The 24231-nt window shown below is 51.3% G+C and overlaps 1 protein-coding gene across 8 annotated transcripts in view; it reads left to right on the top strand.

Moving 5' to 3' along the window:
- KCNMA1 (potassium calcium-activated channel subfamily M alpha 1) overlaps positions 1-24231 on the top strand; it is a 725872-nt gene that overhangs the window by 195853 nt on the left and 505788 nt on the right. For all 8 annotated transcript variants that reach the window (XM_059397886.1, XM_059397885.1, XM_059397883.1 and 5 more), the window contains exon 2: positions 22634-22795. In XM_059397886.1, the coding sequence (XP_059253869.1) occupies positions 22634-22795 (162 nt within the window). The remainder of the gene's footprint in view (positions 1-22633; positions 22796-24231) is intronic.

Below are 24231 nucleotides of genomic sequence, written 5' to 3'. Positions count from 1 at the left end.
CCTCAGAACGCAGCGTAGGCAGTGACGGGCAGGCTCTGTCCCTAGGAGTCACCCAGGAGGCCTCGGGGAAGCCATGTTGGGATTTGCCGTCCATGTCTTTCCCCTCCACAGAGAGTAGAGCATTATTCTGTGTGTAGAGATAGCAGAGGAGACTGAGGGAGTGAAATTTATTGCTACGGACTTTATCGACCGCTGGCCCCGGAGGGGATCGTATGAAACACCCTTTTCAAAAGGACGCTCTGTGATGGATGACTTATTGGGGAACACTCCAGGCCTTTGCCTGCTTGGTTCAGAGACTTACTGAGTGTTAGGCATGTGCTAGGGAGTCCTGCTGTTTCTTTTGAAGGTGGCAGAATCTGTGAAATATGGAGACACAGAGAGGACCAGGGAAAGCCCTTGGCGGGTTTTGGGGCAGGCCTAGAGGGGGCAGCATAGGCCTCCTACTGCTGGTCTGCAGGACTCGGTATGACAAGTCCTGGAACTTTGCCAAGTGCCTTCTGCCTTTCAGCTGACCCTCCTAGCTACCCTCTGGGGTGGGTATTAACAGTCCCCTTTCCAGGTGAGGGGACCAAGGCTCCTTGGAGCTTAAGAACCCATCCGAGTTAGTACCTAGCAGAGCTAGGCTTTGGACTCATTTCCAGCAGACTCTAAAGGCCTGCTCTCACTTTTTTGCCTCCCATGAGTGCTGAATCTGGACTCTCGAGTCCTTAGCTCCCAGCTGGTACCCAGTCTCCACACCTCAGTGCTCCAGCCAGGCTCCGAGTTCTAGGGGAGGGTCCCAGGGACCGTCCAGGCTGGGAAGGCACCATGCCACTCACCTGCAGTAGACTGCTGTCTAGCTCTTCCTTTGGAAAGAATTGTTGTGCACTGTGCTTGGAGATGGAGCGTGCCGCGTGACAGAGCTGAATTCCCCCAAGAAGAATTTATCAAGTTCTGGCTGCAACCTGTAAGTGGATTATAAAGTTAATTTAGCAGGTCACAACCAATGCTGAAAAAAAAAAAAAAAAAGAAAGAAAGAAAACAAGATATAAGAGTACATCCCTGGTAATAAGGTTAGGTGTTGTTTCATGAGTTCGTTGTTGCAATTACTTATGTCCTAGACGCGTCCAGGTCACAACACACAGCGAGTGTATTGCTCTGTGGGGGAAGGTTTTGAAAGTGTTGCCCTGGGGGGAGGTCAGGCAGCAAACACTCTGGGGAGAGGCCTGCGGTATTGGTTCCTTGAGTCTCTGCTGGGCAGTGGCTTACAGGGGGCAGAGCCATCGGCAGGTCCATCAGCAGGGGTTGGCTGAGAGCCCGCTCTGTTAGGTGCTGTGGGAGCTTCCGAGCTGCCTCCTGCCGGCCTTGTCTGGTTGTGCTGAGGTCAGAGACATGTCGTGGCTCTCTCTGCCCCACACCTGACTCTTCTCCCCATCTTTTCTCCATCACAGGAGCCGAGGCCCTGACTGGACAGAGAGCCCGTGACCCATGTCAGCCCCTATTTGAAGTGCTGTGTTTGAGAGGCTTCCACTCAGGATGCAGGGCCCAGCAGAGGTTCATGCCTTTCTAAATGCCCTTGTGCCTTTGCAACTGTTGGAAAAGTTAGGGCTTTTAGCGACCTGGGTCAGCCCTGGGGAACTAAGGATCATGGCTCTGCTTTGAGCAGGAAAAGTCCTTCTGCCTAGGAAAGACAAGAGGCAGCCCATACCGCCGGGCTAGGGAGGCCCCGACCTGATACACATGTTTCTGGGGGTGGGTGTGGACTGATTGACAGTTGGCTGATGGGAATAAATGAGCACAGTGAGAGAGGCTTTCAGCAACAGGCCATCGAAGGACTTGGTCTTAGCACCCACTGGATGTCCAGGTCTCCCCTAGACATGCACAGACATGAGGGAAGAGGCAGGCCTGTGGAGATACTCACTGCATAAGGCTAAACCGAAGCACTATAGGAACTGGGGAAGGGGATTAGGGGAGCTGTCATGGTCTTAAAAACTTCCCTCGGGAGAGAAAACTCAGGTGAGGGTGACCAAGGGTTTGGAACGGCTACGTGGGTAGGTAGATCTGGGCGCTGTCTTTACATGTAACATTCACTCCTTCAGGAGGCAACCACCACCTTTCCAACATTCATTCATTCATTCATTCATTCATTCATTCTTCAATAAATACGACCCGTGTGCCTGCTCTTCTCTGGGCCCTGGGTGTCCTGTGGTGCACACAGTAATCCATCGCCTCTCCTCCTGAGCTCATGGTCTAGCAAGGGCCTCTGGCATTGAACAAATACATCTGCAAACACCTGTGAAATTAAGCCTGTAGGGGGTCGGACAGAGGATGCTAATGGGTTGTTGAGGGAAAGAACAAGGAGGGCATCACTGCGCTCACCCTTCAAGGCCAGGCAGAGGCCCACTGCCTTCATGACATCAGCCTCTCCTGTGAACACTGTCTCCCACCACCTAACAGGCCTCCGCCATGCTCTCTCTTCCAGTATCACCTTCTACTTTTATTTAATTTTGGGCATTTTTCGTATTTGCCTTGACAGATCTTCAACTTCTAGAAGGAGAGGCTACATTTTTTTGTATGAGAACCCGCTGTGAGAATTCCTTCTCTGGGTGGTACACAGGTAGAGTGTTGAGCAATGAGTGCCTGGGCCTCCATTCCTACCCCCTGAGACATCCTATGGAGATGGGCGAGGTCCCCGTGATTAGAGCGCAGCCTTCACAGCCAGCCTGCCTGGGTTCAGCTCAGTGGCTCATTGGCTGTGTGACCATGGGCAAGGGTCTTGACTTCCCTGTGCCCCTGGATCCTCTTTGGCAGAATGGGAGTTGTTAGTAAAGTTGTCATAATGCTGAAAAGTGTTAGTATATGTGGGCTACTTAGATTCGTACCTGGCCATGGTAACTGCTTTATAAGTTAGTAGTAATGTTCCAGAAACATTTAACATCACAAAATTCTCCCAAACCCCCTGCTAAGCATGTATTATTTTGTTGCTCAAAAACTGGAGTGTTTGAAAAGTTTGTTAATCTGCTATACATGAGATTTTGATGCAAAACAAAACATACATAAAATGAAGCAAATCTGTAAACCCAGGGCTTGGATACTCTGCAATAACATGCCATTCCTCTAACTGATTTAATTCTTAACTCTGGTTGGTGCCCGGGAGGTGGATGTTCCAGAAGTCTTCTCTTCCAGCCAGAGACTGATGTGTTGTTCATGGAACTATTAGATATTTGAGATTAGATGCTGTCTTTGGAAGGGATGATGGATGGAGTACTCAAGTTCTGGGGGGTGTGTGTGTGTGTGCGCGTGCACGTGCTCCACCCATCTCAAAGAATCAGACCCCTCTCTTATTTTTCAAGGGTCTTGAAGTGGGAGATTGCATCCTGAAAATCTCATGATCTGTTGTGGCAGAAAACGTGGCCTTGGCCTATGTGTAAAAGACTCAGAGGCTTTCAAGTTCACACCGAATCCATGTGAGCAGCCAGCCCTGGGTTGGCATGGGTTGGAGAGCCAAGGAAGGTGTTTGGTTCTGGCTTTTCATTCTGTGGCCTCCAAGTTTGAGAATACAGAGTCCCCATCCCTTGGCATGCCCTTTCTCTCCATCAACAATGACAAGCTCTATCCACATTCCCTTTCTTGGCTCCCTTATGTGCTCCTTGGGTGCATAACTATGTCTCCGCCTTTGGAGAATAAATGTTATACCCCTTATTTTTCCAGAAGGAGAGGGATATAATTTGTGGCTAAAACCAGGGTGCTCAGGCTGTGAAAATATCTACTGCTTAGTTGTTTCTGTGTCGATTAGAGAAGGCATTTCTAGCTCAGACCGGAGGAAAGGAAGCTCTTTATTTATCATTGAGAAGTTCTTTGTGCATGTCTCTCAATGAGAAAGAAATAGGACCAGTGGAACAAGGATGAGGAAAGCCAAATCTCCTTAACTGATTCATTGACATTTTCAGACAAAAAAAAAAAAAAAAAAAAAAAAAATCACATGCTTTTTTGCTAAAACCAGTCCCAGGGCAGGAATCCAACAGAACATCTTACTAATTAGATCATCTAATTTCCAAAGAGTGACCCCAGCACAAATACCCATCAGCTAGCAATGATCCAGAGATGGCCACAGGATCAGAGGGCTGAGGCCCATCATTCCCCTGAAGTCCTGTGGACATCCACCAAGGTTAAGGCTTGGCCAGAGCTTCCACTGGGTCCTGTGTATGTGTGTGTTATATGATTCTCATATCTGTGATGTCAAGAAACACCATATTTGAGGGAAAGTTTGCCATGCACTGGGTGGCTTAAAACAACAGACATTTATTCTTTCATAGTTTTGGAGACCAGAAGTCCAAAATCAGAGATTTGCAGGGCTGTACTTCCTGTGAAACCTATAGGGTAGAATCTTCCCTGCCTCTTCCTGGCTCTGGTCATGGCTGTCTATCCTGGACATTTCTTGGCTTGTGGCTGCCTCACATCCGTTTCTGCCTCTGCGGTCATTGACCTTCTTCCTTTGTGTCTGTCCTCACAGGGCATCCTCCTCCCTGGATCTCTTTCTTCTCCTCTTGTAAGGACACCAGTGATACTGGATTACTTGATTGCATCTGCAAGGACCCTATTTCCAAATAAAGTTACACTCACAGGCACTGGGGGTTAAGAGGACTTCAACATATTTTGGGGGGTACATAATGCAACATTACAGGTGCCTTGCCCTGATGCTAGGAAGATGGCTCAGTACCTCTTGTTCCTCAGTAACGCTTGTACCAGCGTGAGGAGGTGGACAGGTTGGGGTGTTCTTGAGAATTGGGTCATAGGAAGGAGGAGGAAAGCTCAGGTGGAGCACTTATTCCTTGAGGGACCTTTCCCCCACAAGATCAGTGTTCCTCAAAGTGGAGACCCCAGACTGATTGGCAGCATCAGCATCAGCTGAAAACTTGTGACAAATATAAATTCTTAGGCCCCAGTCCAGACTTCTTAAAGCAGCAGCTTTGGGGTGGGGCCCTGCAATCTCTGTTTTAATAGTTCTTCCAGGAGATTCTGATGCACAGTGAGGTCTAAGGACTGTTTTTGTAAGTTCTTGCCTTTTGTCCTCACTGTCCTACTTTCTAATGGGGCTGCCCATGGATATTGGTAGGTTTGGGTTACTGTAGAAAGTTCTTTGGTCAAATGAGTTTTTTGGGAAGTACAATATTGGTCTAAGTTAAACAAGTTCCTTGACTAGTTCTGAGCTTTTGATATGCTTTATGCACTAAACATGGAAAATTTCCAGGAAGGGGAACTGTAACCTTGACGGATTTCATTGGTAAGAGAATCCTTTCTGCGTAGTGTTTCCCACTGGACTGGCATTCTGCAGAGTCTACACTGGGAAACAGTGCTCTCATCCACATATCAAGACATTCAACAAATTTTTATGAATCACCTTCTAGGAATCAGGCCCTGTGCTGGGGGAATACATCCGTGAACAAGGCATAGTTTCTCTTTCTCTCCATGGAACTTATAGTTTTGTGCAAGAGCTGGCAGAGTACAGGCCATGCGCCAAGTCTGGCCTGCCATCTGTTTCTGTATGGCCTGTGAGCTAAGAATGGTCTTTGCATTTTTTAAATAGTTGAAAAAAATTTTAAATGAAGGATATTTTATTTATTTTAAATGTGAAATTATATGAAATTCAAATTTCAATGTCCATAAATATAATTTTATTGGAACAGAATCTCTCTGCTCTGTTTGCATGTTGTCTATGGCCACTTGTGCTCTATCATGACAGAGCTGGGTAGTTGCCATAGGGACTGTACCACGTATGGCCCACAGAGCCTAAAATATTTACTGTCTAACCCTTTACAGAAATAGTTGGCCAACCCCTGGCCTAATGAAGGAAAGAGGCTGTGAACAAGTATTTGCAGGTGCCTTGAGTGTTACAGGGGACCGCACAGAGGGGGTATTAGGGAAGGCTCTCTGGAGAAAGATCCTGGGGATGGGTAGGAGGTCTAGAAAATGACTGGTTAGAGATGGTTGTTATAAGAAATGGCACATGCAAATCCATGAGTCATAGGGGAGGACCACTCATTGAAGGAATGGAAGAAAGTCCAGTATGGCTGGAACATCAAGGAGCTAGGCAAAGACCAGACATATAAGAGCATCTCAGAAGGCCATGCTGAGGATTTTGAACTTTACCCTAAGAACAGTGGGAACTAACTGAAGAGTTAAAGCACAGGCATAATATGGGTGATCTAGAGTTTGTGAGGTCTCTCTGGCTTTGGTGTGGGAATGGATGGAAGACTAGAGCAAGTGTGGACGGTGCAGGCCGTCCATCGAGGGAGATAGAATTGGGGGTGGAGAGAAGTGGATTTTGGAAGGCTCTGCGTGACATCTGTGACACTCACACCTTCCCCCGCCCTCCCCACCCACCACAGGCTCTGTGCGCTACTTGACAACCCAGAGAACCTGAGTCTTAGATGCTGGGCCTGCCTCCTCTTAAACCTGTCTATTAATCAACACTGATTGCTTGTTGCACACCTACTACATATGCATTTGGCAGAGCGCTAGATGTAGAATAAGAATGTAGACATACACACATACGCCTCCAGTATAGAATATATTCCATAGGGGCACCTGTGTGGCTCAGTCGGTTGAGTGTCTGCCTTTGATTTAGGTCATGATCTTAGGGTCCTGGGACCAAGCCCCACTGAGTTTGCTTCTCTCTCTCTCTCTGCTTCTCCCCCCAACTCATGCTTGCTCTCTCTCCTTCAAATAAATAAATAAAATCTTAAGGAATAGATTCTACAGATAATATGTTTATATTCTGTATTTATAAAAACTAAGACAATCAGGTTTCTGACCTCAAGATTCTTAGCTGGGGGAATGATGGATAGATCCACAGTGCGCGAATGCAATGAGGGCTCCTAACCAGAGCAGCAAGTAATTCTCTTAGGGAACAGAGAGTAAGTGTTGAACAAACACCAGTGGGAGATGCTAATTTTAATTAAGAGATCTAGAGAGGCTTCATGGACGAAGTGGCTTTTAAACTGCATCCTGAAGAACTTGTGAGATTTGGGAAGAAGGGGAGAGGTAATGAATCTGACATGAGCAAAGTGATGAGTTTATGATGGTGTGAGGTGTGTGCAGGGAAGGGCTGGGGGAGCAGTGCAGTGAGTGGAAGGCTCACTCTTTCTCTGATGGCCAGGGCCCTGCCTACTTCATCTTATGACCTTCTGTGGCAGGTAGAAACCATAAAACACACCCCCTTCCCTGTGACCTTGTTTATAGGCACAGTCTTTAACCTGAACCAATATCAACTGCTGTACTGACAAGTCCTCTTGGGGGTTCTAGCCCATCCCTTCTATGGCTATGTTGGTTGCCTTTGACCTCTGCTTTGACGTCTTCCTTCTGACTGGTGACTAGCTCCTGGCTGTGCCCCAAGAACCATGACTTTCAATGAAGTTTGCTCTGGTTCTTGGTTCCGTTGTCCAGGACTGTGACACAGAGTCATTTGTAATCTGAGTCTTCTGTCCTGTGCCAAAAGATATTTAATAAATGTGGGTGATGATGATGGGTCCCTTAAGAGCCATTTGGCTGATGTATTTTTAACGTCTTTTTAAAAATAGTGAAATAAAACAAATATTCAGAGAAGTACATAAACATAAAAGTACAAAGTAGTGAATAATGATGACAAGACATTTAGAACCACCAACTTGGTCAAGAAATAGAATATTGCCCGTATCCCCAGAAACTTCTATGTCCCTTCTCCTTGGCTAGCTTTTCACCTTTGATGTGTCAATGCTAAGAAATGCTAAAAACTAACTCTGTCAGACTTATGGTTAGAAAAGCAGCCATAGCAGGAGAAGAAAAACAGAGACTGGGATTGGAGGCAACTATCCGATCTTCCTTCTAGAGCTGCCCACAGAAAGGATGTCCTACCTCTGGGAGTTCTTGGGGCTGGACTGACTGTTACTATGGAAACGCAGGGCTCTCGGGATGCCTGCTCGGGTGATGACCACAGTGTTCAGACAGGGGCCCCAGGTTGTGAGATCTTTACAGTAGGAGACCTGTGAGATTCAAAGGAAGCTTCCCCCTTGTGTTATCTTTGTCCCCATGCCCACCTGGTGTGGCCCTCCTGAGCACAGCAGATGGAGCACTAATGGAGGGAAAGCATGTTTTTCGTCCAAGGGAGATTGTGGGTTCTCAGGGGAGAGTGTACAGAACTAACAACAGTTGAGTAGTAATTCATTAGTAAACTTGACATTCAGATTGCAGACATTTTTGCAAACTGCATTTTCTAACAATTGTCTTGGGCCCCTGTCTGTTGATTATGGTCTGTATTTGCAAAAGGAGGCTAGTCTGAACAGGCAGGAGGGGAAAAGCAATTTCCATCCGAAGAGAAGGCTGAATGGCTTTGTCCTCTCTTCTGGAAGAAAGGGGTGTGCCTTTTGAGATTTCAGCTTTTGATTCACTTTCTCCAGTAGCTCCTCAATATTTATACTGGGTGCACTGGAATTAGGTTTGGCATCTCACAATCCTGGGTGGGGGGATGCGAAGCTTCCTTTCGATGTGTTTTCTACATCTAATTTCATCTTAGGGCTGGACCTGCCACATTTTCAAGTGTGCCCTGGTGACTGAAGTCCGGAGCCGGGGCAAGGGTGCGGGTGCCCCTGGGGGTTGTGAGCCATGGCTCTCCAGACACTCTGTGTGCTCTGTCTGGGTGGAAAACCTCCTCTGAAGCCAGACTGAATCACACCAGTTTCTAAGACATTCCTCAACCATGTTAGGCAAAAGAGTCCCCCGCTGACAAGCTGGGGTAGAAGGAAACCTGATATAATTTTGGAAAAACCTGCTTTGAGAAAGAAGGTTCTCACAGCTGCTGAGCGTCTCCCTGCCTCCCAGCGTTGGAGGGGTCCGAGGTCATGGGAAGGGGATTGATGATGGGTCTAGGGGTGCCAAGTAGAGAGCGGAGGCTTTGCGGTGCAGGGGTGCTCACTGTTCCCGGCTCCCATCAGGGATCCAGAAGGAGAAGCCGTCATCTGAACTGGTTAGAAATAGAAGTCCCCTTGTTTCTCCCCCGGTCATTGAATCATTGTTATTACTTCACATTCACAGCCAGTGCAGACTGTCTTGTATTTGGCCGCTGTGCTGGAAACCAAGATCCAGATGAGGGCTGTGGGAACTCAGGAGCACAGGAGGCTGAGGTTTCAGAGTCCAGCCCAGCCTCCCCGAGGCCAGTGCGGAGTCAGAGCACGGGGAGGCGGGCACCTCTGCGGAGCCCCGGACGTCTGAGCCCAGGCGCCCATGCTGGGTGAACGTCACCATTGCTTGCTCCCTAGTGCACCGTAGGCCCGGTGTTCTGGCCATCTGTCTTTCCTCCTGAGGTCTCTTGGACTTGCTGGGCCTCGGTTTCCTGAATGGGGGTCATATTGCGGCTTGGGAAAGGCAGTAGGACCACCTAATTGGGACCAGTCTTTTGAACTTACAGCCAAACCCCATCCCGCGTTCAGCAAATGGAAGCGGCAGAACGACGTTCATTCGGTGAGAGGTCTACTGGCGCATGCTGGATTAGGTCCTAAATCGTGGTGGAAATTTTCCTGGAGTGGGACAAATCCTTTTGTAAACAACAACATTCATCTTCTTTGACTGACGTGTCTGGTGAAGCATGTGCCTCTCCGAAGCCTCATGACATCTGATCTCGTTTGGGATTCGGTGTTTGTGTTTGAAAACGTAGCTCTGCCGAGGCGCGACGGTTTGGGAGCTGGTGCTGGCCTCACGCTGTGGAAACTGGCCTGGTTTAGTCAGGATATCAGCGGTGCATGGGAGGGGGCTTGCTTTTCCAGGGCCTACGAAGCAGATTTCGAGTTCACTCGATCAGTAGCTATCTATTAATCGCTAGCTGTATGCCAAGACACCCTGAGCCTTGACTTCAAGTTGCTTTCAGGCTAATGGGGACAACGTGGCATGCGTGGATTAAAGGACAGCTTAGACTGCTGGCCTCCGCCTGTCTGGTGACAGGTGAGAGGAACCGACAGTAGGGAGAGCTGGACGGGCTGTGGCCAGGGAGAGGACGTACACTGGCTCCCTGCAATTTGATTGAGGGAGAGCAATGGAGTAGGTGTCCCAGGAGTGGGAACGGCTAGCACAGAGGTTGGTGCTAAGGAGGACCAAGTCCTATCAGGGAAATCCAGTGGGAGAGCCAGCTCAGGGAGCAGCCTGGAAAGCAGCAGACAGGCCTGAAGAGCCCGCCTTGAGGGGTTCTAGGCAGCAGACAGTGGGAACCGAGGAGGATTTTGAGACTCCAGAAAATATGAACAGTGGGAAGACAAGGCAGAACAAAACAAAACCCAGAAATTGTCCGATAATTCTTTTAGCATAATGTTAAGCCCCTAGCATGTGCAAGGCAGGCCCCAGGCTCTGAGGGTAGGCAGTGAACAAGTTGGGCCAAGACCCTGGCCTCCAGCGGTGGATGTGTCGCGGGGGTTGATGGAGAGCGTGCATCTCCGTGCACAAGGTTAGGTATGAAGGAAAGGGTGGCAAGCCAAGGGAATGGACGTGGTCTGTGTCATTCGGGGCATTGGGCCGTTGCTGAGGTTACTCACAGGTTACTCCCCTTTTCACGTCGCATTGCTCTGTCTGTTGATATGGTGGGCATTCGTCAACCCAAGTAGTTCCTCCCACCTGCGGGGATGCTGGGAGGTTCCTTTTCCCCGCTTGTCCCCCTACTGATGGTGTGGGGCCGTGGCTGCAGCTGCGTTGGTTCTGGGCACTTCGTATCGCAGTAGGAATGAGGACTTCAGAAGCTGTCAGTGAGGCTGGGAACTCAGGGCCCTCCGTATGGCCCCGAGTCCTGAAAGTGGATCCATTTTCCTGTCTCCTGCTCTTCTGATGGGTACCGTGGAGCTCTTAGAGCCCTGAGGGACCTTGTGTCTATCCCTTGGGCCCTACTCTTTCTTGGCCCTGGGCTGTCCCTGATGGGTGTGGCAGATACACCCAAAGCTCCATGTAGGGAGCTGTGGCCATTACAAGCCTGGCCTCTCTGGGCCTTAACTTCCCAGAATGAGGGACGAGGTGAGCAGTTCCTAGACTTTACATGGGCTACTCAGTTACGCTTAAGAACATAGAGACTATCCCAAGGTTGCCAGCTTTTTATTTTGAGAAGCATAGACATAAAAAAGAAACTGTCAGATGCCAGCTCTACCATCATGTCATTTCATTAAAAGGGCATATTAATACCCAACGAAGGAGTGATGACATAATGTCAAAGAAAAGGACAGTTCTTCCCTGGAGAGGAATGTTGGCCATCCTTCCCTGACATACATCATTACGCCATGCTATTGCTTTTCATTTCCAGACTCCCTCCTGGAGCGGCACTGTGGTGTGGCCCAACATGCATGGTCCTTGGGACCAGAGGGCCTGTGAGCCAACCTCGCAGGATCCTTTGCTGTGGAGAGTGAGAGCCGAGCCCACAGGGGCCCGGTCCGCTTCCTGATCCACAGGTGGCGATGGGCTCCCTTCCTTCTGCTTCTCCCCTCTTGACCTTCTACTGTCTCCCTCTCAGTAAGTCCTCTGGAAGAGGACAGTCCAAATGGTGTTGGGCTGCTTTTAGGAAGCCAGGTGGAAGGTGAGAGGAATAGTCCCTGACACTCCCCTACCAGGTGAACTGGTCTGTCAACTGTGTAAAATGCCTTGTCTTCGGGTACCATTCATTTGTTCCCCAACCACGTCCACATCCCTGTTTTGATTCATGTGCCTTTTCCCCCCCAACCAACTTGAGTCATAAAAGTTAACTTGGCTGCGATATGGAGATCTCTGCCTTCTCTTACGAAAAAGAGGGTTTTGGATTTCCTGTGGGTCTTAGTTATGCATCTCCGGTCTGTCTTGACTAGAAGCCAGATTTGGCCTCCGCTTTGGTGAAGTGGACAGAAATGAGGTTTGCTGTTTGGAAAATAAGAATTCACATCCTGGTCAGCTCTGTTAGCTGTGGACCTTGAGCTGCTTGTTTCTAAGGTCATACAAGCGCCTGGTCTGTCACTCAGCTGGTAATACTGTTTACTGACCCCTCCTTTCCTGCTCTGTGTTTGTCCGATGGCTGGGACTCACAGATATTCTTCGAGGAAGGCATTTGTGAGCCTGTTTCTCCAGTGAGAAAGCGGAGCTAGGATGGGGTTCTAGATCGCACAGTGGGTAGGAGGGACAGTCAGGAGGCCGACTCTGGCTCTCTAACAACACCCTTGCCTCCCACGCTTCTCGTGCCGTCTCTCGGCCACGTGGGATTCTACACAGTCTCACAGTCTCTTCTACGAACAGGCTGCCTTGGAAAGTCTCCTACCCTTCCGTGACCCTTGGCCCTTCCTTTCTGAAGGGATAAAATCAGACTGCACAAGTTCCAAAGTGCCTTGCAACTTTGACCTCTATGGCTCTGTGACCCTGAGATTCATTTCACTAAAACAAAATTTTTTGGAGGGGATTTGAGTACTCTCCTTGAAGGAAAAATGCCTGACTTGCCTAGTGTGATTACAAAGTATTCCTCAACTAGAAAACAGACGTGATTTTTGTCTTCTGACTTACGCCCTGTAATAGTTTTCTCATCTAGGTGGTTAATGAGCCATTCTCCCAGGGCAGACACAGGCCATGTCTTTGCAGAACAGACCCACTTGGACCCAGCCTGGGCCACTCTGCTGAGGTATCAGAGCAGGGGTCTCTGCTAAAACACTTCCAGTTTCTGAGGCCCCAGTGGTGAACTCTGGACTGTCAAGCATGTTCTCATTTGTGAAGCCAGTTGCAGGAGAAGGAGATTATTAGTTAGTTTGTGTGTGCTGAGTACTGGCTGAGATATATACATTCGTCCTAAAAGTTGGGGCTTAACTTTCAGGTTTAAGCAGCCAATATGGCCATTTGAGAACATATCTCACTAGGGGACCTTGTGTCCCATGGGTCACTCTGTTCCTCGGTTGGAATTCCCTTCCCCGGGTCATTTCTCCAATTCCCCCTCCGCACAAGGCGTGACTAGATTTAGATGTGTGAACAGCAAGATTGTGTTTGCTGGAAGCCACGGGGTATAAGATGATTGTTTCAGCAGTAGTAATAAGCAGCATTTTATGAGGAGATGCCTTCTCTTCCTTGTACATTTTGCTTATCCCGAGGCAGCAAGGAATAGAAGAAAAACGTGGCCTTTAGGCTTAGAATAGACTGGATTTAAATTTCAGAGCTGCCACTTACGAGATGAGTGATCTTGGGAATTACTCAGCCTCTCTGAGTCTCATGACATTCCTACCTTACAGCCTTACTATGAGGATTAAATAAGATGGTACAAAACCGCCAGTAGAGGACTTGGCCTGTGGGAGCGGGAGGGAAGGCAGGATTTCCTGAGGGCCAGCCCCTCCTCAGTCCCTGGGAGACTGGCAAGCAGCTCTCTGTGTGTGCCCGGCAGGGGTCGTAAAGGGCCTTCTGCTCCCCCAGCCCTTCGCATTCAGAGACACGTGCAAGCGAGGGGCCTGCCATCCAGACCTCAGGGTCGGGTGCTTTGCAAGCCAGACAGAGCCTTGGGGAGCGTTTACACAGCCTCTTTGAATTTGAGACAAAGAAACCGGAGGCACAAAGATGCTAAGTGCCTTGTTAAAGGTCACCCAGCCTTTTTCTGCTGTCACCTTTTTTCCCACAAAGACCTATGAAGAGCGGTTATTCACACACAGCCCAGGGGGCTCCTAGGCGTGAGAAACTGGCCAGTGAACCCAGGAAGCTATAGCTACAAATGCCTGTGTTGATGAAGTAGCTTATGAAGGTGGAGAAACCCTGGGAAACTCGGGTGGTTTCCTGACATCCCAGAGCACTTGGCTTTGTCTGAGCTTCTTTTAAAGCTCCTATGACCTGAGTCTGTAGGCGCCCTACTCCTTCCCCGGAGGTGGAGCCTGTATGTTCTGGCAGAGGGCATAGCTGCTGGGTAGGGCCCTCTGGCAATGTGCTGCTTCCTGCACATGTGGGGTCCCGGAGAGCAAATGGGGAGCCCTGTGGGGTGCAGGGGAGGCTCTGACCTGCAAGAGAGGGGTCAGATAGTTGGAGCTTCTCACCTGGAGCTTACGCCAGCTCTAGGTGGGGCCCCGATCCTCAGCTGCCCTGCTTCCCCCACCGCTGGAGGTCAGGGCTAGCCCCTCTTCCTTTTCCTCCCTGTGCAGAGCTCGTGTCAGGAACACCCCAGCTGGTGGTGCCCACATTATGCTTTATTTGTCTGAGCTGCTTTAGGTAATCGGTCTGATCCCTAATACACAGGATTATCAGTACCTGGGAAAATCCCGTGCTGAGCCACACGCCCAGGATGTGAGAGAGGCTGCCGTGAAGGGTTTTCCTCTTGGCCTGTTTGGAAGGAGCAGGGGAGTCTGGAGGACCATTCTCCAGCGTTTAGGCCTCAGGTGGAGGAACACAGACAGTGGCCTGCGTGGAGGTCCCGGGAGCCCCATGCATTTACAGATACTGACGTTCAGGCGTTTCTGGGTCTTAGGCCAGACTGTGCCCCCAGAATGCTATAATCATTGCCATGACATAAACATCTTCTCTTTCTTTTCTTTTCTTTTTTGAAGATTGTGTTTATTCATTTGACACAGAGAGAGAGAAAGAGAGAGAGGGAGAGAGCTTGACCGAGCACAAGCAGGGGGAGCAGCAGGCAGAGGGAGAGAGAAAAGAAGGCTCGCTCCTGAGCAGGGAGCCCGATGTGGGGCTCCATCCCAGGACCTTGGGATCATGACCTGGCACCCCGAAATAAAGCATCTTTTCAAAGCTATAATGGGTCTATCGACTTTTACTCAGTGGATTTTAAACATTTCCTTCCCCACAGGAAACACCTCCCTCAGAGGAGAAAAGGCTCAGTGTGCAGATGCTTGGATTTTCACGGGGCGGGGGCGGGGGGGGCAGGGGTCTTGCCTCTTCTGCCCTCCCTTGCTGACCCCCTGGGGTGCCTCACAGAATACATGAGGCTGGGTCCCCAGGAACTGCCTAGCTCCTTCTCATTTCTCACAAGAGGGCTCTGCTCAGAGAGGCTGGGTGACTGCTCAGGGCGGCACAGCGTGTTCCGGGCAAGGTGGAGCTCGAGCGACAGCTTTGGACCTTCCAGCCTGGAGCCCGCCCCTAGTCCTCCAGCGGGAAAGAAGGTCTCCTGCTTTGTGCTCAGCGGAGGGCCACTGCGCAGGGGGCTGCTGGATCAGTTTCAAGGATAAGAGGATGCAGGAGAGGTGGGGAGCTGCCGCTGGAGATGGGGTGAGAGTTGGGGTTCCGGGAAGGGGGAAGGGATAACTCAGAAACAGCATCTTTCAACAGACTCCAGGAAATGAGTTTCCGATGGTGACCAGGGAAACGTGAGGATGGAGTAGGACTCCCTGTAAGACCCAGGAGGGAGAGGACAGACCGGGCATTCCAGTCCGTCCTTCCCCCACAGCTCTGGGGAAGCTGAGCATCCAGGAAATATCCCCTGGTGCAAGGCTCTGGACAGAGGATAGAGGCCTGGGATTTCTGGGAATGGAGCTTGCTCCTGCCCCTGCTGTAGTCCCCCCTCCACCCCACTCCACCGGGCCCCCAGGGATGGTGGGGGAGGTGGGTCCATGTCTGATTCCTCCCCTGCAGGTGCCTTGGGCCCTGCAGGACTCAGGATCACCTGCATCTCCTCCTCCGGCCACATCTGTGTCGGGCACCTCGGTGCTTAGGAGGAAGGCTTCGCGGCCTGTCAGCTTGGCCGTGCTCATTTCTGATTTGATGCATTTGCTCCACGAAGGGTGGTCTTTGGCTCCAAGCTGGTTTTTGTCCAAGAAAGGAACCGTGTGTCTCTGTCCTTGATTTAACCACCCTCTCAAGGCACAGGGACCTCGCAGAAGGAACTCTGCTGTCCATGCGATACCCTGGAGTGGGGCAGATTGAGTCCTCGTGATGACTCTAAACTCTCACGGGCCCTGTGCGGTGGCCCACAGTCCTTCCATGCATCTGATCCCGTTTGCTCCTCACGGTCTCCCTGGGAGGACGTCAGGACAGGCACTCACCTCTTCTTGCTGTCAGACAGCTGGGCTCAAAGTCTGACTGCGTCTTCCTGGGCCATAGGCCTTCCACTGTGATATAGCCTCAGTACAGAGTTACTGTGGTCAGGCTCCACCACGGTCGCCAGCAGTGGTCTCGTTACTACTGATCCATAATCCTACCTGTTCTAGAAGCTGTGCGTGCCAGGAACTGACTTCCCATGTGCTGCAGCTCTTCTCCTTCTCTGCCTCCCTCTTCTCCCTCTTTCCTTCCTTCCTTCCTTCCTTCCCACCCTTGGCTCCTGTCTCTCACCAAGATGGGGAAGGTGCTTCCATGGAGCTCACCGCATTGCACCGTTGAGGACACGGCAATGACCCAAAGGAACATTGAGTCTTTCCCTCATGGGGTTCACAGACAGTGAAAGAGGACTGAAGCAGGCAGGCTAGTGGTATAACTGCCCAGAGGAGGAATAGAGTGGGGGGCAGTGGTGGTCAGTGTGGGGTGGGTGTCATTTTCGACAGGGCGGGCAGGGAAGCTGTCAGTAAATAAGGTGATGATGACCTGCGAGTGGTGAGGCAAGCAGCCGTGGGGCTCTCTGGGGGCAGGAAGAGCAGCCAGTGCAATAAGCCCGAGATGGGAATGGGTCTGGAACATTCTGGCAGCACAAGGAAGCTGACGCGGCTGGAGAGAGTGAGTGAGTGGGAGACTTGTAGGATGGCGGCAGGCGCGGACAGATTGGGTGCGTTGGACTGTGTGAAGGCTGTGACTTGTCCTCCAAGTGGGACGAGGAGCCACAGGAGGGTGTTGGCACAGCACCAGCACGATCTGACTTACATTTTTAAGAGTAGTTTTCCTCCCAGATGAGCACTGTTCAAGCCACTTCCCAGATCTGGGACGAGGAGCTGGTGTCTGGATTGCTGAGATGAAATCAAACCGAGGCAGACTCGGAGCTTCTGGGGGCAGCCCCAGCAGGAAGCGGCATGGGGACTCTGGATTCCTCCCAATGGCTGACCCCCCCTCCCCTCTGCAGTCACCCAGCAGGTGTGGTGCCTGGGGTGGCCTTGGCACCAGGCTCAGCCCGACAGGTGTGGGTGTAAGTGTACCCCAGGATGAGTGAGCCTAGCCAGGCAGGAGCAGGTGCGGCGGGAGCTCACAGGAGGGTGGGGCCAGCATAGTGGGCCACCTGGCAGGACTTGGCAATTCCAACATCCTGTTGGGGCTCAGGGAGATAATGGGGGCCCTGTCCTGCAAGATACAGCTGGGCGGGGATCTGAGAGCTGAGCCATGTGTTCTTCAGGGCCTGGCTTGGGGGGCCTGGGACTCCTTTCTCCAGAGCAGCATTGCTTCCTGTCCGAACCAGAGGAAGGCAATGCCACCATCACCAACCCCCTTAAGACAGTTGAGTGCTGTGCTCCACTCATCAGATGACAAGGCAGCACTCATTGCTGTTTATAGAAGAGGCTTTGAGAAATGAACGGACTTGTCTAAGGCCGTCCAGAAAAGCTTGACTTGGATTTGAGTATTTTGATTCTCAGAGTTCTTCTTACCACACCCCACACCTGAAGTTTGCAGTATGCTGGGTATATAGTTCAGGAAGGATGGGAGATGGAGAGGGTATCCAAACTGAAGAGTGGAGGCTGGGGGTGGGGAGGTCCTGGGAGTAAAATGTGCTTGTTCTCCAGCACTGGGCCAGGGCTGCTCTTATGGCTGGGGAAAGCCAGGCCCTTTGAAGACAAGAAAGGTTACTCCCTGCCACGGCCCCTCCATGCAAAGCCTGGCCCAGTAGTTTCTGCCAGGCCCAGGAACACCCAGCCTCCAGGTTGCAGGCTGGTGCAGTGGACGGATGTGGTTGGGAGTGGCTGGTTCCCTTGGGCTGGATTTGAGAGGATGCACCATCTTGCCCAGGAAGCAGCAAGGGTAAGAGCAAGAGAGGGGGTGGGGGTGGGGGCCACCAGGCCCGTGGCTTCCCTTCCAGCCTGCGGTGTTGTCACGTGTATAGAGAGGGGCATTGGCATCTGAAGGGATTACTGAGGTCCCTTCTGAGGATTTGGGGTGTTGGATCTTACAAATCGGAAAAAATGCCTGAGCATCCAACAGACATGTGCTCTTGTGTAGGGAGCACCAGGGAAGTGTGGTCTGGTTGGGCCCTTGGCCACAGGTGACAGAGGAGGACTGAGGCCCTCTGTGGCCACGCCAACAGGAAGTCACCAAGGGACATGCTGCTTGAAGGAAGAGGGAGAAGGCACAGCAGGGGTGAGGCCGGCGAGAGATTCCTGTGTGAGCAGGCAGCAGGAAGGGACTGGTCCACCGGGCCCTCAGACCCCTGGACCTGTACTGTTGCCCTGTGGCCCTCCCCACCCTGCCATCTGGGCACTGGCATTAGATGTCCCCTGTTGTCTGCAGGAGGCAGCTGTGGCCTGTTTTCTGGAAGACTCAACTGGGGTGAGTGGGCAGAGCTGGAGGGAGGAGTGGCCTCTGAAGTTAAGACCAAGCCCCTTTCTCAAGGGGAAGGCTGTAGCCAGATCTGCATCTTCCAGGACACGCTCCTGTCTTGTTCTTTCTCGCTCCTCCTCCTTCCCCGTTCTTCTCTTCTCCCTCAGGCATCCTTCTCTCCATTTCAGAAAATCTCTGGTGTCCTGAGGCTAGGGTAGCTGGAGCCTGTAGCTTGTGGGGTCTCTCTGTCTCACACACATGCCCACACGCACAGAGGGACCTGCACACCGTGGTCTTCCTGGAGGGTGAGTGGGGATCAGGGCCAGGCCTCTCCTGATACCAGGGAGCCTGATTCCTGCTTAGGAGCCCTCCTGGAAGGGCCGCTGAGTCTTTCTTGCTGTGGGAGGTGGAAGTTTTGATGGACACCCTCTTTGCCACTCAGCAAAGCACCATTGCCCACTGGTCCCCACCCCCAGCATGGTCCTCCTCATAGGAGAGAGAGGAGTGTCCTAGGACCCAGGAGGCAGCCTCCCTCGGGCCCTCAGTCTCCTCATCTCGCGTGGGAGGTTGATCTGATGGAGTCCAGAATCAGAAGGGATCTAAGAGGCCCCTTGGTCGCAGGCCCACTCTTTGTAGGAATCCCTGCCCCCACTGTCCTAGGGGGTGCCACGTGGCTGGAGTCCCTCCAGAAGTCATCGCGCCCTCCCTGCCAAGGGCCCCTTGCTTCACTGAAAAATCATAGCTTTTAGAAGTTCTACTCGCTTCTCCTCCATTCCACGATTGGTGAGTGTCCCGCCAGGGTCCACTCGCGTCCCTCTCAGTGCCACCAAACAATGTCGTTCAGTTTTGACTCTCCTTGGAGGCAACCAGTCCCATCCGTGGGTGCTCTGTCTTGGGGACTCTGGCTGCCCAGCACCAGGCCAAACACTGTACATGGTTTATCTGACAGAAGCTTCGCCGCCGTCTTGCTGGGGTTGGCTTGCTGATCCCCATTTACATGGAGGAGGTGAGGCTCATGAGCTCGTCAGTGGCAGAGCTGACCAAGCCCCGGTGGGCAGTCTGCCTCCAGCCCTCTCAAGCTCTGTGCCTTCCTGTAAGCAATACCTGCTCTTAGTCACGTTGTTTGTGAAATGGGGTAACTCCACCTGCCTGCTGGATTATCGTAAGCTCTAAGCAAGATTGTACACGGAAAGCACTCAATTTTTGGTTGATGGCATCCTGTTCTGGCTTGATAAGTGGTGGCCAGTCACTGTCGTATTGGGCACTGTCCCTTACAATTCCTTCCCTGCAGTGTGTCTCCACAAAGACACAGCCTCCCCAGGCCTCTGCCTTCTCTTCTCTGGAGGAAGGGGTTGTACCTGCTGCTAGCAAGGGATGCTTTGGCTGGAGGAGGCCAAAGGTGACAACACCGGCCGGCGGGCAGCAGGCCCCCCAGAGCCCCAGCCTCCTTGCTGTCCTGCTGCTCCCCCAGGCCTGCCTCCCACTGTCATAATTAAGCCCACAGCATCTAGTGTAAACAAATAATAACAGGGGCATTATCTTTCTTTAGTCTGTGTTTTTCCTGGCCTATCATAAAGTAATTAAAGTAATGAATGCCTTGTAAAACAATAGTTAAGAGGGCTGGCAAAGGGCATTCTCTGTAGTATACCTCTTGTGCTCTGAATTATTGATGCACTGAAACCACTGGGACTGGGTGGGTGCGGGGGGGGGGGGGGGAACTCCCTGCCTCCTGGCCCCTTCCAGGCGGCTTCTCTCCTCCAAGGTCTGCCTGTTTGCCAGGTGGCTGTGGAGCCTGAGCCTCCTGGGCTGAGGAGCAGCCTGTGGCTGTGGACCAGCTCTGACAGGTCGCTGGGGTGGGGTGTGGTGGACATTGCTTGGAAGGAGACACAGAGCCTCTGATTTGAGGGTTTTGCCCTGCCCCCACCACTCCCTTGTCCACCCCCAACGCTGGGTTCTGAAAGAAACAGGTGGTGTTCTGTTTCCGGTGAAGAGAGGGGCATGGAAAGAGCTGGGGGTTCAGGTCCGTGTCCCATTTTAGATCAGGCAGGGATGATTAAGCCATGCCAACATGATTAGGAATGGTGGTTCTCAAAGTAGGGTTCCTGGGCTGGTAGCATCGGTAGGTTCCGACACGGGGCCCAGCACTGTGTTTTAATGAGGCCTCTGAGTGGTTCTGATGCCCACTCGAACTTGAGAATCACTGCTTTCTAGTGCCAGTGGCTCAAGGAGAGGCGGGAGGTGGTAGGGCTAATGAACTGAAAGTGTGTTGTCTGCCTTTGGACCCTGGTTAATCCCTCCAACATCTATGCGGCAGGCCATAGTGTCCCCATCATAGGGGGTGCGGGGTCCCAGTGGTCCCATGCGGCAGGAGAGCTGAATCTACACCAGCAGAATCTCCACGTGGTCAAGGCTCGGGGTCCTACCAGGCCACTGAGACTGGCCTTAGGTGGCTTGGGTGGCAGAGTCCACAGGTGTAAGTAGGTGGCCCTGAGCAGGCCCACCCTGGGGCTCCCCACAGGCCTCCTCTCACATTGTTCTAGTTTCCTGGGGACCTCACACACCAGGAGAGACAGCATGAGCCCCCAGTGCTGCTAAGGCGCCTACTGGCTTCTCAACTTCCCTCGAGCCCATGGAGGCCGGAAGGGGAGAACCGTGCGTCAGGAGTAGCTTCCGGCCTGCTTGCAAGTCCCCAGGAGGATGACTCATCCCGTGCGTCTCAGCTCTCCTTTCCTCACTCTGCCTTACCCCCACTCCCTGCAGACCAAGCTTTTCACGTCTGCCTTGGTTTCTCTCCCTTGCTCCAACTCACAGTGTGTTTGCTTTGAAATTTGATTCTAAGCTTTTAAATTTGAGGGTGAACATAATTGGCCCAACATCTTTTTCTTCATCTGTACCTGCAAACATAATCTCAGTGGATATTTAAGTAGGGGGCCCAGTTAAATATGTGTGTTATAGAATATATTTTTAGTATAGCTATGTGTCATGTAAAAAATTTGTATTGTATCTGAAACTCAGTTTTCTCTGGGTGTCCTGTATTTTGTTTGTCACTCGTAGGCCCAGGAAGGGGCTGATACTCAATGAGTATCACAGTGAATGAAAAATAAAACAGAAAGGTGGTGCTATTGGAAGGCAAGGTGGAGTTTTCCAAGGGTGGCCTGAGAAGATTTCATTGAGCAAAGACTTGAGGGAGGCGAGGGAATAAGTTTTGACCCTCTCTGGGAGAAGTAGGCAGAGGACACATTGCATATAAAAGCATGTGATTTAGGGCCCCATGTGGGGCTCATTTATCTGAGGAAGTCAACCTTGTTTACTCAAGCATGTTTTTAGCCACAATTTATTCTCTTTTGTAATTAAAAAGGTCTGGTGTGGATTTCAGGCACAGCTGGATTCAGATGTTCAAATGATGACATCCGTATTCTGTAACTTATATAGCTTCCTCTGTGGTGGCTTCATTCTCAGGGAAGGATTACCTTTCCTACTCTTTCTAGCAAAAGTCCCAGGCTTGAAGTGTATTGGGTTGGCATGGGTCATGTAACCATCACTGGTTCAATTGCTCTTGCTTAAGGGATGGGATGGTCTAATTAATCAGTCTCTATTCCTAGAGCCATTGTGGGCCTTCAGTTTTTTTTTTTTTTTTTTTTAATTTATTTATTTGACAGAGAGAAAGATCACAAGTAGGCAGAGAGGCAGGCAGAGAGAGGGGGAAGCAGGCTCCCCGATGAGCAGAGACCCCGACGCGGGGCTCGATCCCAGGACCCTGAGATCATGACCTGAGCCGAAGGCAGAGGCTTAACCCACTGAACCACCCAGGCGCCCCCCCCCCCCTTCAGTTCTTTTTGAACTACACAGATCGGGATGAGGAGTTGGGGATTTTCTTAAGAAAGATCGAGCACTCCTGTGAGCTGGATAGGAAGGCTGGGTGGGTGGAGACCACAGCATGTCAACCTCACCTCCTTCATAGTTATTCCCGACCCTAGACGAGATGATTTCCAGCCTGAGCTTCGTGATTGTTTTTCCCTTTAAAGTGGAAAGAGATCAATTTCATTCTTTCTTTCACAAAGATATTTTAAGAGAAAATAAAGAAAAGATGCTTTAAGAAAAAGATTTAAAAGAAATCCAAAGCCATCATGCATTCCATCTCCCTGCCCCTTGTATTTTCAGGCCAGTTCCCACATCAGCCAGGACCCTTCCAACTTTGATTCTTTGGGGTAGGTTGTGTTTAATAAACCCAGTTGGTTCCTATTCTCAACCCTGTTCTCTCTGTTGCCAGGAGGCCCAGAAGATTAACAATGGCTCAAGCCAGGCGGATGGCACTCTCAAGCCAGTGGACGAAAAAGAGGAGGCAGTGGCAGCTGAGGTCGGCTGGATGACCTCTGTGAAGGACTGGGCGGGGGTGATGATATCTGCCCAGACACTGACTGGCAGAGTCCTGGTGAGTCCCCAACTGCCTTCCCCTTGGGGAGGCCTGCTGTCTGGTCTATGATGCCTTTGCTTAGAGGGATGCCATGTTTCCTGGGGCTTCTCCAGGCCTCGACTGTTGGGAAGTGGGGGGTGAACAGTGGGTCGTGGAGTGGAGGCTGGGTTCTGTATACATAAGCCAGTGGTTTGAGGGGGGATTTGCATCTGGAGCAATGAGGGTCTGTTGGGGGGATGGAGAGCATTTCCTCTGCCATCAGGATAGGTGTACGCAGGCACGCACACACAAGGATGCACACATCCACAAGCAGGCACATAGACGCACACGTACACAGCTTGATAATCTTGGAGAGGAGAAGGGAGTTGAAGCAATATGTGCTCAGAATTCTGCAGAGAGCCCATAAAGGATAAATGCCAGGATCCAGTGAGTTCTCTGTACGTGCCCATCAGCTCTCTTGGGTCTGCTCTCGGACAGGGGTTCTCCTGAGAAGGATGCTCTATTCCCAGTGATTTCTTGCTACAATTCTGGAAGCTGCCCTTGCTGGGCCTGAAACTGGGGCTTGGTCAAGACTCATTTGGCTCAAAGGATGAATGGGAATGTTCTGATGGTTGGGTGAATCAAAGATGGGGCAGGAACACTGGAAACCTTGATGCTTCCTGGCAAAAGCTCAGTGAGGGGTGATGGAAAATGTAGGGAGAAGGTGAAAGTTGACCCCTCAGGATCCTTCTTGGGGAGAACTCTTTGTTACGTGCGGAATGAATATCTCACAAACTGCTTGAGGGAGGGGGTAAGACACTGAATGTCATGCTTGTGTCACAAAGGTGTGGCCAGACAGCCTTCAAGGAGGTCAAGGTTCTGTTAATGGAGGGAGCTTTCGGGAGCCAAGCCTTCTGGAGAGTCTGGACGTGAAGCTGTGGCTGTTGTCTATTGACGGAAACATAGAAAGGGAAGAGATTTAAAGCTGGGGCTTGGGAGAGGAGGAGAGAGGAACTAGTGAGGCCAGTTACTGCCTGGAGCAAGACGACCCAGGTTGGTAGGACAAGGAGAGACGGGGCGGCACGGAGAGTCTAATGAGGAAGTGAAGGTGGCTTGCTGCGGGCCATACCCCATCCTCCCCTCCCTGCAGAGTCTCTGGTAAAGGCTCCGTTGCCCTTCTGTGCTTGTGCAGGAGTGGAGTCTGTGTAGGAAGCCTGTGGAGGTGGAATTCCAGGTCTGGGCAATCATGTGGGAAGAAACGCAGACAGTGCATTCTCTACCTGAGGTAGTGATTGTAGACGAGGCTCAGCAGACACTTTGGTTGCCCAGATGCGACGCCTGTCCCTTCCACGTGGCCACTGTGGCCCTCTAGACAGCCCTAATTATCGTCATCAGCATCAGCCAAGAGTTACTGAGGATGACTCGGCCAGGCGTTTTTTCCAGCCCTGTGGAACGCAATATGATCTAATTCCATT

This window comes from Mustela nigripes, chromosome 4 (assembly GCF_022355385.1).
Source record: "Mustela nigripes isolate SB6536 chromosome 4, MUSNIG.SB6536, whole genome shotgun sequence".
Lineage (NCBI taxonomy): Eukaryota > Metazoa > Chordata > Mammalia > Carnivora > Mustelidae > Mustela > Mustela nigripes.
This window is presented reverse-complemented; position numbering and strand designations above follow the sequence as displayed.